The sequence below is a fragment of the Channa argus genome, chromosome 5, assembly GCF_033026475.1.
Source record: "Channa argus isolate prfri chromosome 5, Channa argus male v1.0, whole genome shotgun sequence".
NCBI classification, from domain to species: Eukaryota; Metazoa; Chordata; class Actinopteri; order Anabantiformes; family Channidae; genus Channa; species Channa argus.
Genome location: NC_090201.1, coordinates 17,427,901 through 17,445,119, shown reverse-complemented (window position 1 = coordinate 17,445,119; position 17,219 = coordinate 17,427,901). Strand labels below are relative to the sequence as shown.

Genomic DNA, 17,219 nt, shown 5'->3' with positions numbered 1-17,219 from the left:
AGTGGGCTTTCAAGGTTTAGTAACATAATTTGTTTCAAACTCTTGTATAAGTTGGAGCCAGAGTTTCCTCTGACCACAAAATTAGTTCTTCTTCTACTCAGATTGAGTAGGAAGCATTACAACAAACTGGCCTTCATTTTAACTGCGTGTGCCGTCCTTGCACTCAGTTTGAGTCCTTGGCTTTGTATGTGTGTGCCACATCTGAAGGAGAGACTTTGTGTCCTATTCACATGCCCACCAGGGATTCGCTTGATAATCACATGCTTCCCAGAGAGGTAGCTAGTGTCTTGTCTCCAAGGGCTGCAGACTCTCAATGCCATCACAGCCTGCTGGGTCCAAGCAGCAGACTCGTTACTGGGACTAATAGCTGAGCTGCTGCAGTCCTCCTCCTCCATACCATCAACTCTTAACTAGCCAGGACAGCTGTATTCAGCCCACCCTAATGTCATAGCTCTCATGCTTTCAGAGAAATAGTCATCTTAACAGGTTCCTGCAGGCAGAGGGAGAATACCTTCCCCTACTCTTTGAGAGGAGAGGATAAACAAGCATACAGTTTGAAGTAGATTGATTGCATTTTTAGTCAAGTATAATTAAACCTTAGATCAAAGTTTTTGAATCCAGCTCCTGCTAAAAAGATCAGAAGAGTGGATGCAATTTCCATCACAGGAAAAGGGGTTCATTCATCGAAGTTTCATCTCTCATTCTTGTCTAGATCAGTTTCTAATTTTCTTGTGCTCAGCTGCTCTTTGATCGGGAGATATTTGGAAGTTTTTTTTAGTAAAGTTGTAACGTAAAAGACAAGTACTGTATGAAGCCCAGGCTTTGCTTTCCTCAGAGGCATCAAACTGAAAGGCTCCTGCTCCTCTGTTTGCGATTTTTACAGGGCTTTCACGTCACACCCCTTTGTTCTGTCACTCTGACACTCAGATTGCTAACACTCAGATGAGTCATTCCCTTTGATGTCCAGCTTGCCATTTTTCCTCTTCAGCTACAAATCAGTTCTTCAGCTCCTAGTCTGCTGTCCCCTGCAAACTGCTCAGCTCCATCTGTTCAGCTTTTCTGCCCAACCATCAGTCGCTCGTCTTCACCCACAGGATAATCTTTGTAACCTCCTCCCGATCATCTTTTTACTATCTATAACAGCTTAAAAGCTACTTTATTTTTTTAACAAAGGTTGTACTCTCACAGTTCTCACAGCGTCTGTTTAAATCGATAAATGCACAAGCTGAATCAATGGATAAATGTTAATTAGACACAATTTAGAGCACTTTGTGAGCCATTGAATTACTGACCCTTGTCTAATTAAGAGTCAGGCTATTGTGACTGAAACACTCAACAAACCCACCTAACTACAGCACAAAGTCATGTTCACAGTCCTGTAATGACAGTTATAAATATCATAATTATTCCAGATGAGGTTGAGTGTTTTTTTTTTTTTTTTTTTTTTTTTTTAAATAATCTTTTGTCACTCTTTCAGTCGTCAGCCAAGAGTCTGCGTGCAACTATCGGCGATGCCTTTGAACGTCTTCACCGTTTTCTGCGTGAGCGTCAGAAGAGCATGCTGGAAGAGCTAGAGATGGAGACAGCCCGCAAGCTCGCAGACATTGAGCACAAGATCCAGCGCTACAGTCAGCAGTTGCGTGACGTCAAGGATGGCATCCAGATCCTACAAGAACGCCTCAACGAGACGGGACGACACGATTTCCTGGAGGGAGTAGCTGTTACATCTGACAGGTGCTTTGCTTGCGCTGAGTTTGCAAAAGCTGTAACAGCAGGAACACTGCAGTCCAAAAGGAAAACAAATGTGGTTGTAGCAATAGGGACTTTGGTTTATCAACTTTAGTTGTGTATTAACGGTTGAATTAACCTAGCTCGTACTGAAGACAAGGTTGATAAAAGGCTGGAGAAAGAAAAAAAAATTTGAGCAAAAGTGTCAGCTTATCCCTGAGCAGATTGAGTATTAGGCCAAAAATAAACCAGCTGCAGTGTTTAATCTGGGAGGGGTATTTGTTTGTGATTTTAATTAATTAGTTTAATATCCTGGAGCAGCATAATGAGGTTGGGTATAGTACCAGCAGGACAGACATATTCAAACATCATAATGACTTTAATTTAATAACAGTATTTATTTGAGACTTTGGAAAGAATATATTGTCTGGGATCAAATATTCTGTTGAGATTTCGTGGCCAAGTTTATTCATAGGTACTGTGAAGATAGACAGTTGTTACTAATAAGTACACAGTAAGTTTGCTGTACTTACCCTGTATGTTGTGGGTTGTAATCTAAAGCGGTACCGAATAACCACTGAACATTTCACTCAGCTACAACAGAAAGAGCAGATGCCTCAGTCCACGGTCACTGAATAGATTTATGTGTTAAAAAAATCATGTGCCTCATAGTTGAGGCTTTTTAATCAAATTAAAAGCCTATGAGAGATTTTCGACTTGATAGCCATCACTTTGCTTTACAGTACCTAAAGGTAAGATACAGAGGACAATGTGTCTTTAAGACATATTATTTATAGTACCAGACATAGGCGGAGAAGTGACAGCACACCCTCAGCCTACTGTACGAGCTGTATTTGAACAACAAATAAAATGTGTTTTATAGTCAAATGAAGCTAAGAAACTTAACAGGCATTAGAAACTTTCAGACTGTCAATGTTGAGTAAATTTTTTTTCTTTGACATTGACAATTCTGTTAAATACCACTATAATTTAAAGCATTGATTCAGTATTAGCGATGGAGCATATTTGGAGACATGGTGTCGGTCTATTCTGAAGACACCCATTGAGTCAATCAGTGACATTCAGTAGCACTGGAGCTCTTGCCCGTCCATAGCATACACTACATTTTTTGTTTTGTTTTGGGTTTTTTCCTTTTTTTCTTTTCCCATTTTAGGCAATAAACCATAAGTTGACTGATGTTACAGGATGTATATGTTCACTTTTTCTACATGCTGTACTGTTATGGTCAGGCTGTCGGTGTGATAAGCAACCCACTCATTGTCTTGCCTCATCTCTGGTTTACTGTACATGTAGGAGTGCACTGAGGGATTCATGTGGAGGTTCATATTGAGTCACATGAACCTACCCCTCCCTCTGCACCCCCCTCCCCAAATATATATTTATATCTGTTGCTGGAGCTTTATGATGCAGTTTGTCAGCGGGTGTTTAATGTCAATAATAACACATTTCAAAGGCACAAACCAGATTAATTACGGGAAGAATCGACATTGTGGGTTGAACAAGAGGCAGCATTATTTGGAAAAGGTAGCAAATTGGATTTAGACTGTTATTGATCTGTTTTTCTGTTGCAGGATTAAAGGGAAGATACATGAGACCAATCTGACGTATGAAGATTTCCCGACATCCAAGTACATGGGGCCCTTGCAGTATACAATATGGAAGTCGCTCTTCCAGGATATTTCACCGGGTATGTGAATTTCACTAGATTACATAACTCAGGCATTTGGGTTTATAAGTATACACTGTGGAATCTAAATTGTAATGCAAGTGTTACATTTTGGGAAATTTCCACATCTACTTTTTTGCACAAGAGGTAGGAGAGAACATTGATGCCACTCTCACACCAGTGGTTTCAGTAAAATGTAAGGTTACAGCCAGAAAACGTGCCTGAAAAGCTCACAAATATGTTATGTCTTGTTTGTCTAATCTGTACAAGAGGACAATGTCAAAATGACCCCTAGTGTTTTTGCTTGTGTTTGGGTACTGCAGGGTTTTTCAGTGTTTGCTCTAAGCTATCTCATGACACAGTGTGGTATCTATCTTCCCAAGTAATCATATTTTTCTAACTATTCTCTTAAAGGTTGTTTGATTATGTAATTTTCCCTCAGAAGCTGAAAGCTCAAGAGTTGACTTTGCAAACTTCATCCTGCCCTACGTTAATATTGCTTTCGAGCTTCTTGCCATCCTCGAATGAGAAAAGGTGGCTGGGCCTGTAGGGTGGTGATTTGATATTGCAGAGAGGAGCTCTACTCCCTCTGCCCTACAGCCATCACTCACTCACAGGAGATTATTTTAAATAATGTGTTGAGGAATTTTTTTACTCCCTCAATCAATTCTCCCATTTCAGTCAGCTGCTGACTGAGGGGGAGGCCAGGCAGTTTTTTGGCCTCCCTTGACTGGCTGCCACATGAAACAATTGGTTACCATCCATCACCAGTGGTTGCCAGAGACGTAACAAAGACATTCCTCCCATCATCCTTCATCCATTGCTCTCACTGATGGCTTAGCAAAATTAAGTATCTAACACTTCTTTTTTTTTTTTTTTACTCTGTCTCATGTTCAGCAGATAAAATGGTTTCTACACTGATTTCTATGCTTGCATGTTTCTCTGTATGACACAAAGAGACAATAAGGTTATGAACTTTTAATGACTTGATGGTAACAATTGCTGGAGATGTCATTGACTGAAGGCATTGTCCTGCCCGCTGGCTGACCGCCAGAGATTTCACCTCCATTTATTCCAGATGTCATAAATGCAGAGGAACTCAAAAGATACCTTTCCCACTCTTTCCTGTGTCTGTTCTATGTTAAAGAGGGAGGAGAACAAGCAGCTATTGTTCAGCCTAATATGGGTCTCTCATAACTGAAACTGTGCAGACTCTTATAACCACATAACTGCACCAAAGAAACAGCTCCTCCCAGTCTGGACCTTGTGGAGAAAGCTGCTCCTCCCTTCACTGTATTTACTGCTTCATCGTATTGTTTGCACTCTTTGCATGGTCTGATGTTGCTCGTATTAAGCTACTGTATCAGAGCGCTTTTTTAATGTATACAAATCATGCTCAGTCGTCTATTACCATGGGGCATGAATTTAATCTCCTCCTCAAACTCTGCCAGTAGTCATATACTTGTAAACACTGTCGTGTTTCCACCAAGGTGTTAGTTTTCAAGAGTCAGAGTCATTTCACTTCCATGTAGCGGTATTTTGACACTTAGATATTTTTTGTATAATTGTCCAGGTTATATCTGGTGTCTGTCTCTCAGATTTCTGTCTCTGCTATTATTCCTTGGTGCCGGATGAAGTTGTTTGTCAAACAAAAAAAAAAAAAGAAAACTAGAAAAGATGCTCGCTCAACTATAGTTTTGGTGGAGGTGGTTGCTGAGCCCTCAAAATTAAGCAAAAGGCAGGACTAGGACAGCATTTAAATTGCTTATTTCATGCACTGGGTGGATGTTGTTGACAGTTTCCATATTTCCATTAAAATCACACCACAGTGAGGTCTGTGGATCATCCAGAGTTACATGGACATCGTGTGACCTGGACACAAACACCTCCACAGAATACCTATAAAAGTCTTGAGCAGCAATTAAGTGCTTCATGTGCTGCCTCCATTTGGTCTGTCAGCTGTACAGCTCCTGAGGAGCTGCAAAGACTGCAGCCTTTACTTAACAATAATAGTTTTAGATGGTGTCTATGAGGAGACAGAAAACTGCATAATTTTATTTAATGACTCATTGATAATGTTTTAATCTGTAGGAAGTGAAATATTCAGTGAAACCAGAAACTGGGGCCTTAATAAGTCATTACAGATGCTAATAATAACAACATTATAACAATTCACAACATATAAACAGTTGAATGATTTAAACTGCTTACTATGGAGACTGTTATGTTACTATGGAGACCACACATAATAGGGAATAAAATCATAATTAAAACTTTAAAAGATGAAAGGTTTTGCTGTGAGGCCCATAACACAGTGTACATAGTTAGATTTGATATGTTTTTTGAGCATTAAATATCAAATATGGCGAGGCGGCTGTAGCACAGTTGGTAAGGCAGTCGTCCACGGACCACAGGGTCAGTGGCTCGATCCCCGGTTCCGTCTATATGTCGAAGTGTCTCTGGGTAAGACACATACCCCAACAGCCCAATCTCATCCCCAGCTGTGCAGTGCCAGTCCAATGGCCCAGTAGTAATTGGTGAGGGTTGCGAAGGGTTGGCTGTGAAGTGGCTGAGCAGCCTGGGTGTATTTGCCTCCCGCCTCAACAAAAAAGTGTTCACAAAGCATTTGCAATGATAAAGAGAAATGAGGCACTGAATGTGACACTACAGCCTTTGTGTTTCTCTTTGGCCAAGCTGAGTCATAACATATCGATGTGTTTGTTCTGTTTTTTTCTACTTACTTATCTCTGTATCCTGTCTCTCCATAGTGTTATGTGTAAAACTAAAGGCTCTTTTTAACACTGTCTTCTCCATCGTCTCCCTTTTCTTGTCCTGCCCAGTGCCAGCAGCATTGACCCTTGACCCCATCACAGCCCACCAAAGACTGATCCTCTCTGACGACTGTACCATTGTTGCCTACGGGAATCTCCATCCGCAGCCGCTGCAGGACTCCCCACGCCGCTTTGACGTGGAGGTGTCTGTTCTAGGCGCAGAGGGCTTTATGTCAGGTGTCCATTACTGGGAGGTGATGGTGTCGGAGAAGACCCAGTGGATGATCGGAGTGGCCAATGAGACAGTGAGTCGCAAGGGCAGCATCCAGATCCAACCCAGTCGTGGTTTCTACTGCATTGTTATGCATGACGGGAACCAGTACAGTGCCTGTACGGAGCCCTGGACCCGTCTCAATGTCAAGAGCAAGCTGGAGAAGGTGGGGGTGTACCTGGACTACCCAAAAGGCCTGCTCATCTTCTACAATGCAGATGACATGTCCTGGCTCTACACCTACCGAGAGAAATTCCCCACCAAAGTCTTCCCCTACTTCAGCCCTGGCCAGAGCCACGCTAACGGCAAGAACGTGCAGCCACTGCGAATCAACACTGTACGGCTTTAAGAGCCTCACATCATATATGCTCCCTGTTGTCCTGAAAGATGAATTTGTCGTAGGTGAATTCACAGGATTTGATTTAGGTTTTAAAATATATTAAAGAAATCCGTCTAAAATGTTTAATAGAGTGTTTGAAATGTTTTTTTTTCTTTAATTTCTGTGAATTGTGCTTGATGTTGCTCTTAAAACTTGCGCTAATATTTTTTGTGACTTGAATTGACCATACAATAACGGCCTGCACTTGGGCCTCATTCTCCTTCTTTAATTAAAAAGATGACACTAAATGGACACAGGCAGACCCCTGGGCTCCAGCAATGGAGGAAAAATAAAGTAATTCCTGGTCTTAAAGTGTTTCTCGCAGGCCGACCTTGCAGAGTCCCAGGGGACACTTCTCTCCTTATCAAACTGCAGGCTCATCATACTTAATGTTCTGTCTGTGTCCTGTCAAATGGACACTAAAGATGGTCACTTGTCTTTTCTGTGCTGTACATTTGGCTTAACTTTGTTTGTGGAATGTGATTGACAGCACTCTTTTCCTTTTTTGGCTTTTGTTTGGCCATTTTCCATCAGTTCACTGTGAACTTTTTACTTCTGTCTGAGACTGTGGTGTTGTTTCCCCCTGCAGCACCCATCCACATGTCTGCTAATATGCTGCTTTCGATGGAGTAAGAACTTGGATTTTTGTATATATCATTGTGATGCTGGCTCGTGTTTCTTTTCCAAAACAACATGTAGGCCATCTTTCAGCATAAGCTGTGTGTGATTCTTTTGTCACCCTCGGTAAGAAAATTTCTGCTTGCAGGTGTTTGCGGCCTTTGTCTTAGATTCCAAAATACGTCGCTTTACGTTCTTTAAGTAAATGACGAAATGAAGCAGAGACCTCAGAGATCAATTTCTCAGATCTGAAAAGTGAAAGATGACGTATTATAACGGAGACAAACTGTTCTGTGTATTTTAAATCATATCATTTATAGTATTAAGTCCGTCCGTATGTTTGAGTAGTGCTAATTATCAAGGATAATGGAGACATGTGGTTGGACTGCAGCACAACTTTGTGACATGGTACTACTTGCATTCCCACATTTCCTGTCTTGTTATATTATGAATGATAAACTCACTGATAATTCCTCTCAGACGCAATCATGTTTACTTTTTTTTACCCCACGTGCCTCAAGTGCTCTTGGTTATCATTAGTTGAGCACAAGTCCTGCAGATCCTGCTCTAAGAGGCTCTTGTCCTTCAGCAAAGTCCAGCATACTGAGAGATGTGTGTGTTTAAGAGTAGGCATGTGCAACTGTAACATCAAATCCTGATTTAGTTGTGCTTGATAAAGCCATCTGGCCCTCTGAGCATACCCATACCGTGGCCAAAAGTGTTAATTACAAAACACTTTGGGATCAGCAAGAGCTTCACAGAGCAGTCTTTGAGAAATTGGCAAAGGGAAAAAAAAAAAATATATAAACCCAAATTGCTTCATCCTTCTTTTGCCACTGTACATTTCTGCAGTAGTGTATGTGTTCTCTGTGTTGTCCATTTAAAAGAAAACTGGGGCAGTGCCCTTGTACTTGTAGGATGTGATTTAAGTATGTGCAGTATCATCCAAACTAGGGTCAAATTGTGAACATCTGCAAATTTTTCTTGGTGATTGTTTTAACTTGCACAGCTCTGCAGGAGCCTGTGAGTTGCTCAGGCTTTATCTGAAAAACAGTGCGGAGTAAAACCTGGAATGGCTCATTTTTAGCTAAAGTTACCCAAACAACCCTGTTACACTACGAGATTTATCTAATAATGTGTGTGGGCAATTAGTAACAGGTTGTTTAGACAATCAGGACAGTATTTGGTTATTTAATTTTATATATTTCTTTTGTTTTTAAACCGTCCCTAGAAACAGATCCCAACCAGCTGGTGTTTTTTGCAGGTCAAAACAGATTTGACCCCAGTTTGCAGTGTTGCAGATCTTTTGTGTGGTCAGCTTCATTAAAACTTTGTGTGTGGATATATTCATAAGAAGGAGCTTATGACGAGGTGGTGTTGGGTTGCTGGTGGTGTTAAGAATGCTAATGGTTAGAATGGTCCTGATGATTATAACTAAAACACATTTATTGAATATAATGATGATTGTGTCTTTTGATGATGGCCATTGTGCTATCTCATTGTATCAATACACTCTGTTGTGCTTAAGCTGCTGGAGGTTTGTGGGAAAATGTTTTAATGTACAATAAATGACTGTGAGAATCAGACAGTCTTCCTAACTTTGTATCGTGTGTGCGTCTGTGTGTGGGTGCATTCCTAGTTTAGAGCTCCAAGGAGTCACAAGCTGATAAATAATTTAAAAAAAAAAAAAACTGATTTGAAACATAAACTTTGATTTGTTTCTTAGCTATTTTCTTGTAAAACACTCGATGACCTTAGTTGATCTTGTTTATAATTCATTCGGAAAATCCTAATGTCTCTGTTGCAACTGTAACACATCAACAACACAGGACATTGCAATTTCAAAACATCTGACATCTGGCATCACAACACTGCCCTGAAACCTCATGAATTAATTAAAAAAAAGTTTTTGGCTCCTCAGGCCTATAAACCTGAGAACCTACAGATGTGCTTGCAGCTCTGCAAGGCTGTACTAGTTAAATGCTCATAACAATGGCAATGGATGAAAATGGCAACATGTTGTCAGATGCAATGTTTACCATGTTTTTTTTAGGTTTGCTGATGGCACTGTCATTTGTTTCAAGACGATCAACCAAAGAACTGGAAAAATGAGTTGTTTGACCTCCAGGTGGCGTTACATGTAAAGTCCAGAGGTCAGCAGAAATGGTCCTCTGGTGGTGACCATAAATGTGTGTATAAAACGTCAAGCTGATTCATCCAACAGTGTTTCTGATGTATCAGTCTGGACCAAAGTGCCACCTATACAAGCATGGCTAAAAATATCCTCAGAAGATACAATTCAGTGATAATAGTTTATGCAGTATATTGGCATGGATTATCTTCCTTCATTTAATAGGTTACATGTCAACATCTAATTTGGATGTGCTTTAATACTGTGATTGCTTTTATGGTTTAGCTTGTAATTGGAGATGGAACACGATCCATCTCATCACATTGAGAACCATAATTGCAACATAGTTGAAACCAAAACTCTGATATTTAAACACATCTGAGAGGCAAACAAATCGTGTAGGAAGGCGTTGCCTCTGCTTGTCAGTACCTGCTTTGGTTCATGCCAAACATTTTAGTTGAGATGTGCCAAACTCTCCACTCCGCTCAGCTATCCAGCAGGGAAGTGGGAGGTTATGCACTGTCTTTTATTACTGTTCCTTATTTTTGGCATGGGCCTCATGAGGCCCAGGCATGTGACATGGGGACTAAGATGTCTGCTGGAGTTCAGTGTTCCCTCTCTGCAGGTGAGCTGCTGCCTTCTGTGTGTCCTCCATATTTGCCATCTGTGACACATCTGAATGACTGTTTGTTAAAGTGCAGAGGAGAAGTTATCATACACAGAGTCAGAAGCCCAGAAAGTTGTGTTTTGTGTTTGTGTGTATGTGTATCTTTGTACCCTGATTTATCATTTCACACTCTAAAGCAATTGAGTCTTGTTGCATCATGATTACAAAGTGTGAGTAACAAACTGTGCACATCCGTTTATTCACAGCAGACCCTCAGGACAAGTGGCTTCATATCCTCAGCTTTGATTCAGGCCACTTTTCTCATCTCCCTCCTGTGATAGAGACATTTTTATCTGAGAAGAAGGTGCCCATCCTGTAATAGACATTTTTACCTGAGGGGAAAGTGTCCATTAAAAAGTCACTGAGCTCTCCCTTGAGAGCCCCGTGTCTGATGCCAGTCTGATGTGGCCCTCCCGAGGTGAAAGTGTAAGGTTTTTAATCTTGTAAGTGATGGGAAAAGCAGAAAGGAAGGCTCACTTTTGTGTTCACTTACTGTTTCTCCCCCCTTGCAGTTAAGTGCATGAGCTGCTGATGAATTGCTTGTGGCATGAACAGCTCTATCATCCCAATTACTGTGCGTGTTTCTGAGATTACTCTATGTATGTTAAGTTATCTGACTTCAGCAAAATGATAAGTAATAATGACAATTGTCTCCCTGCTGAAACGGATTTTGAATAATCCATCAGATATGGGACCGAAAATTGATCTCCAAACTGTCTAATAAATACTTGAATAAAAGTAAAAGTGATAGACATCCCCGTATACTCAAGGATTTGCATAAATGATATATTTTGAACTGTTGGACTCTCAGGAAATTCGGAATAAAATAAAAATTATCATTAGTCCCAGAAGGTGTTTTTTTTATGATGTTTAATGCATACTTGTCGTTACTTGTATACTTTTAAAAGCATAACCTTTAGAATAATAACATAAAATGACCTTATATATCAGTTCACAGTTGTTTTAATCTGTTGGCTTTTTGTTTTGAGCACAAGCTGAAACATTAAAGATCGTCTTAAATGCCTCTGGAAATCACATCTACTGCGATTTACAATAAACTTTATTTACAATTTTATATAGTTTACAATAAATTGAAAATGTTATTCATCCCACCTAAGTAGGACAGAGAAGTCAAACTCATGTTGTAGGTGAATTAGATTAATTATCAGAACGAAATGCTTTCATTTGTGAGTGTGTTGTTACAGCATTAAAATGTAAAGCCATTAAGAAGAAAATCATCTCAGCTCCATTTCTTGCTATTCATAGAGTTCCTCCACTGAATAGCAACAATTTCATGTCTGAGGAAACCTACAGCAAATTAGACATTTCCTCTTAATGTCGTCATGCCCCACATTAAAATAAATCCCTTTATAGTCACACACAAAAACCACAGCACTCATTAAACTTCTTTCTGTTCACACACTCTTCAGCAGAACATGTCAACTTACAGATATGAAGCAATAGTTTGCTTCTGGATGCATCAGACCCTTAAAATAGAGACAGTGTGTGCTGCAGTTTAAGTAATAATCTGCACAGGTTCTGCCTCTTGGAGAGAAGAGGTGTGCAGGCCTCTGGCTTCATTCAAGGTAAAAAGGTCTTCTTTTGTTTTCTAAATCCCCTTCATCCCTCTCCAGTTACATCCTAAAGCTCATTTATCAAAAATTGTAGGAGCCTTAAGGTCTTTGTGTCAGGCTCCCTGGGCTGTTGTTGTCGTTATACTGTAGTGCCCTCTAGTGGTTGACATTTGTCCCTGCTTGTCAGTCCAGGCTTGATCAGGGCAAAGTGGTGTTTTGTTTGTTTTCACTTTGTCCTGTTCAACTTAACCTAAACTCAAATAATCAGCACATTTACTTTGCTGCAAACAAAAATATCCTCATCAATACAGTACTTGAGTACAACAGACGTTCTTGTACTTTAGTATTTACTTAGTATTTGCAATATATATTATTTTTAATCTATTACATTTCAAAGGGAAATTATTTTACCTTTTAGGTTACTGTGTGTAACAGCTTTAGTAAGTGGTTATTTTTCACATACACATCCCTAATACAAAATATTAACTAAAAAATTATGAATCAATACAGAAATTCATTATCCATTAAGCCACCTTGCAGTAAACAAAGTAGTTTATTTGGCTCCACTCTAACCACTTAAACCAGCTAATAATAGATCAGTTATTATAATCCAAGAACATAATATGTATAATTCTAAAATCCTTTATTGTGCAAAATGAGTGCTTTGGGTTTTGCTACTTTAACTATATCTTACTGCTAATACTTTGGACTTGTACTTAAGGCCTGAGGATTATTTATAAGACCTGTCAAACAAATCTAAACTTGTACGTTCACATTTTTACCAACATGTAGGTATTAGTGTTAAATATTTCAACTTTTGGTTTAGTTTTTTTGACACATAGACTTTTATCAGTAAGTCAGTCAGATTATTGTCCAGAAATAATCATCGATTTCTCAGTGGATTGTACTTGGAGCATGAATTCCAATTTAGCTTAATAATTTGTAGTTGAGCTCTTTGTTAGGCAAGTACTTGGAAATTTACTTCCGTACTGTGTTTGTTTAGCTACTTCTTCCCAAACATGAAGCTACTTCCAGCATCCAGTTCGCTTAGCCTGGAGATGCTGTACAAAAGTAACTTAACAAATCTAAACCAGCACCTGCAAAGCTCACTAGGTGTCAAAACATCAGCTCCAAACTGTTGTTGAAAAAATATGTTGAATAATGGAGGTTTAAATGTCTATTAGAGCAGTATTCAGATGGTCTTGGTCCTCGGTTTACTTTTTGTAGTTGTTCTAGGTGGAGTCAGTTATTAGAGATGATTTCTCTGTGTCATAAGTTTTTATTTGTTTTAGAGGTGAACAGTCTTTTTAATTGACCTCATAAGCCTCTGTCACAAACCAAAGACTGAAACAACACAGACATTGTGTTTTATTAACACATCCTGTTTTTTGTGTAAAGATCTTTTCTCAAAAGTAATGATAAATATAATTAGGAAGAAAAATGCTACATTTTTACACTGTGAATGCAGTACTTGATGTTGTTGGGTAATTAATTACTTTCCACCTCTGATCAGCACAGTCCTTTATTACCAGCTAATTCAGGAACACACATACAACACTAAAAAAGAAGGAAAACAAAAATCTCTGGTTCACGCTTATGTCACTCGGTTTAAATATTGCTTTATGGAGCTTTCTGATACAGCATCAACACACATCATTACTTTCAAAACACAATTTGCCTCTGGATTAGTCGTATTTAAATTGCAGGGGCTCATCCTCTAACCCACTGTGCAACGACAAATAGCTGCAGATCTTACGAACAGTAAAAGAAAGCCTTCCAGCCATCTGTTTCATTCAGCTTTGGTGTCTCTCTACTGAGCACGCCTCAACCTGCCTCCTCAGCACCTTTCAGCAATTTCCACATATTATTCCTCACATGTGAATAGATGCTCAGAAATGCTTATTTACACTCCATTCAAACCAGTGTTGACAGGCAGACGTGCTGTCTGCACACATGCAATATTAATCCAGTGATCCTGTTGCAAATAGCCTCCAATCAGTGTCCATGTTTGCGTCTCAGCAGTCTGCAGGTTTTACACAAGTGTTTCATTGCGAAAGGCTGATATGTGTATTGTGTTTGATGCAGATGAAACTAAAGATTTGAGACATAACTCCATCAGTGTCTCTATAGTCCTGACCAGTAGAATATTCACGCTGAGGTTCAGAGGCAGCACAACGATCGAGAGCACACCCACAAACCCTATTATTACATTCACCCCCACACAGGGAAAACCCCACAGTCGCCAGCTGCACTGGCTCCTGGGCTGTGAGTCCACATGTTCCCTCATGATAAATATCAGAGGTGTACCTGTCTTTATCCTTTCGTGCTCCAGTCCTCCCCTCTCTGCCGACAAACACCCGGGGGAGGCAAGGACAAAGTCACCATGGTGATGTGCCGACATCTGCACGCTGTTCCAGAAATATGCTGTGTGAACATTGCAGCTGCTGTCTGTTTTCTCTGGGTCAACAGACTGTGCTGGCTCAGTCACAGACATCACAGGCCTGGATGCAGGATACAGCACTGGAAGTAGTTCTTTCCAGCAACTTCCACAATTATTGTTAACTTTACGTTTCTCTATGTGTGTCGTCTCCACCTGTGCAGGAACCCGGGGTCGTTGGTGCAAGCTTGTGGCCAGGAGGAGCAGGAGAAGAAGGAGAAAGGCCATGCTCCAGTAGGAATCCGCAGCACCAGGCATGAGGCTGAGCAGGCTGGGCAAACATCTGAGGAGGGAGTTGGTTGTGTGCAAACAGACAACCGACCACACTTCCTCCAGCTTCCATCTCCAGCTGACACTCAGAGCCACAGTGACCCACACTGACAGGCAGCACAGGTAACCGACAACATGACACAACCTCTTGTCCTTGTCTGGATTGTTGCTCTCTTCCTGTGTCTCCACAGGCACCTTCCCAGTGCAACAACTTGGTTCATCAGAGTCCACTGTTTGACTCACTGTCCTGTGAGTGACGTCAGAGAGAGGCCACAGCAGTCTGGACACAGTCTCCACAGCAATCAGAGGTGTGGTCAGGAGCAACACTGCACCGTACGTGTGGCTTAGAAAGAGCAGGAAGCGCAGGGCAATGACATCACCTAGTGTGGTCAGTTCGGTCAACCAGGACTCAAAGATGCAAAGGAAACTCAGAAACACTGTGGGATAAACAAAACCATTTGTCAGGTGACTCTGGTTAGTTTGGTTTGAAGCAGCAGTTCCTATTCAGGGGCATATGTTTATTTTGTGATCTTGTATACAAAAAGTAACATTTATTGCATAACCAGTACTCACTTTTACGCTTAGATAACAGTATACATACACATACTCAAGTATGAATGCAGAACCTAGCTCATCTGACCAGGCTGGCATACATAAGTTAAAAGAAACAAGAACGTTGGAAACCAGCGGACCAGAGCACTGAGTTGACCTGAGTGTGACCTGATACTCACCTGTGACCAGGAAGTCAGTGAAGATCAGGAGGCAGCAGCAGCAGAAGCTGACAGAGCTGTGGGAGGCAGCCAGCGAGGGCAGAAAGAGAAAACTGCAGGCCAGTTTACATATACACAAAACCGCTGCTCCTTGCAAAACACCGCCCATGGCTATGACAGAAACAACATATACACACGGGTCATGAAAAACTGAGATGAGTATTGAAAAACTGGTTTTCTCTTTGCCTCAGGATGAAACAGATCTGGAATGACAGACTCTCTGCAGACTGTAAAACTTCTATTTATTATAAATAAAGCTATTATTATTGTTATTATTATTATTATTATTATATTATTATTATTATTATTATTATTATTATTATTATTATTATTATTATTATTATTATTATTATTATAACAACGGTAGACATTTCTGTAGCTTTTCTAACAAGTGTTTTACATGACGACGACACCACTCTCAGTGAATTCTTCTGCCCTGGAGATCAATAATTTGTTGTGTACATTAGTAGTGAACCCTGGACTAGACTGATTACAGTTGAAACAAACTGATCAAAATACACATTTGTATTTATTTTAATATAATGATATTAAACAGCGGTGAATAGTGCTGCGAAACTTGTCAGCAATGTAACCACATATGCACATTACACCTACTGTACAGACTCTGTTGCTGTGACCTGACCATAAATGCTGACCGTAATACTGTACAAGAAGACTGGCTCAAACTGTGAAAAATATTCCTCTTTATGACGAGGTCACAGAAGACAATTCAAACACACATATGCCAGGAAAATGTGAACCTCAATTAGAAAACAACCACAAAGTCCTTTAGTTCCTACCTGTGCTCAGAGCAGCATGTCAGTGTGAGCTTCAAATGTTTTATCCGCTCTCTTCACCTCCCCCTTTGCTCCACCCTCTTGAAGGATAATGACCCCCGCCTCCCCCTCCTCCTGGGCTCCCTCCACCTGGCCTGTGTGGAGGTGAGAGAACGTGTCTGTGTCACAGGGTGTGCCACGGTGTGTGTCTGCAGGCAAGAAAACCAGTCTAGCAACTAACAGTGATAAATGAAAAGTGAGTATTACAGAGAGAGAGAGGAAGCGTGTGTGTCTGTGTGTGTGAGGTGTGCGTGTGTGAGGTGTGGGGGCCACACTTGAACAGCATATTAGAAAGAGCATATTTCATCTTCTGCAAGAATGTGCAAACATTTCTGTGCTACACTTGGTTAAACGACTGCATGTTATTTTAAAGGTTGCAGAAACAACACACATGCAGGATGTCTGACAAAGCAGGATGAGACTGTAGATCAAACAGCTGTGACAAAGATGATATCGCTGCTTGCTGGTGATACATGTGAATTTCAGTCAATATTAAAATGTTGTGTCTTATCATGCATGAAACTATAATGATGATTGCCTTCATTTTGCCATCAATAGACAGTGTAGAGAGTTTGACAGAAGTAAGTGGAATTGCATTATTTATCTATGAGGCTCTCCTTGGAAAACAGCCTCAATGGTTTTTCTCAACCATAGGTCTTAATATATGTGAGGACACATATTGACACAATGCATTCCCTCGCCCTTTGCACTTACCATCACAGCTGACTGCCTCAGTGTTACACTTACATTAACTCAACCAGATACATAATAGATCCTCAAATTTCTATTTCTCTGACTATTTTAGGGGCTTAGTCATAGATGGCTTAAAATTGAGACTAAAAGTTCATTCTTGATATGTGTAATATGAACTTTTAAAAATAAAAAGACGTTCTAAAAAGTATCAAATAACGATTTAACTGTTCTGCAGATGTTTTTTTAAAGCAGTCAGAAAGCACTTGAGACCAGTTATCACTACTTCAAAAACAGAAGCCTCATACACACTGGTTATACTGTATTTTCTATTGATAGAGAGAAAAGGTTCATGATCCACAAGTTCTTATAAAGTTTGATTCACTTTTG

At 40.3% G+C, this 17,219-nt stretch overlaps 2 protein-coding genes across 4 annotated transcripts in view; one reads left to right on the top strand and one right to left on the bottom strand.

The window, feature by feature from the left end:
• trim62.1 (tripartite motif containing 62, tandem duplicate 1) overlaps nucleotides 1-9,038 on the top strand; it is a 29,785-nt gene extending 20,747 nt beyond the window's left edge. For all 3 annotated transcript variants that reach the window (XM_067505101.1, XM_067505099.1, XM_067505100.1), the window contains 3 exons: nucleotides 1,478-1,734; nucleotides 3,321-3,436; nucleotides 6,256-9,038. In XM_067505101.1, the coding sequence (XP_067361202.1) occupies nucleotides 1,478-1,734; nucleotides 3,321-3,436; nucleotides 6,256-6,806 (924 nt within the window). In that variant the 3' untranslated portion in view covers nucleotides 6,807-9,038. The remainder of the gene's footprint in view (nucleotides 1-1,477; nucleotides 1,735-3,320; nucleotides 3,437-6,255) is intronic.
• A 2,285-nt stretch (nucleotides 9,039-11,323) lies between these two features.
• Nucleotides 11,324-16,287, bottom strand: LOC137127647 (uncharacterized). Its single transcript, XM_067504918.1, has 3 exons — nucleotides 16,104-16,287; nucleotides 15,265-15,414; nucleotides 11,324-14,970 (listed from the first exon to the last, which is right to left on the bottom strand). The coding sequence occupies exons 2-3, from the start codon at nucleotides 15,410-15,412 to the stop codon at nucleotides 13,859-13,861; spliced, it is 1,260 nt and encodes a 419-aa protein (XP_067361019.1). The 5' UTR covers nucleotides 15,413-15,414; nucleotides 16,104-16,287; the 3' UTR covers nucleotides 11,324-13,858.
• Nucleotides 16,288-17,219: the final 932 nt, after the last annotated feature.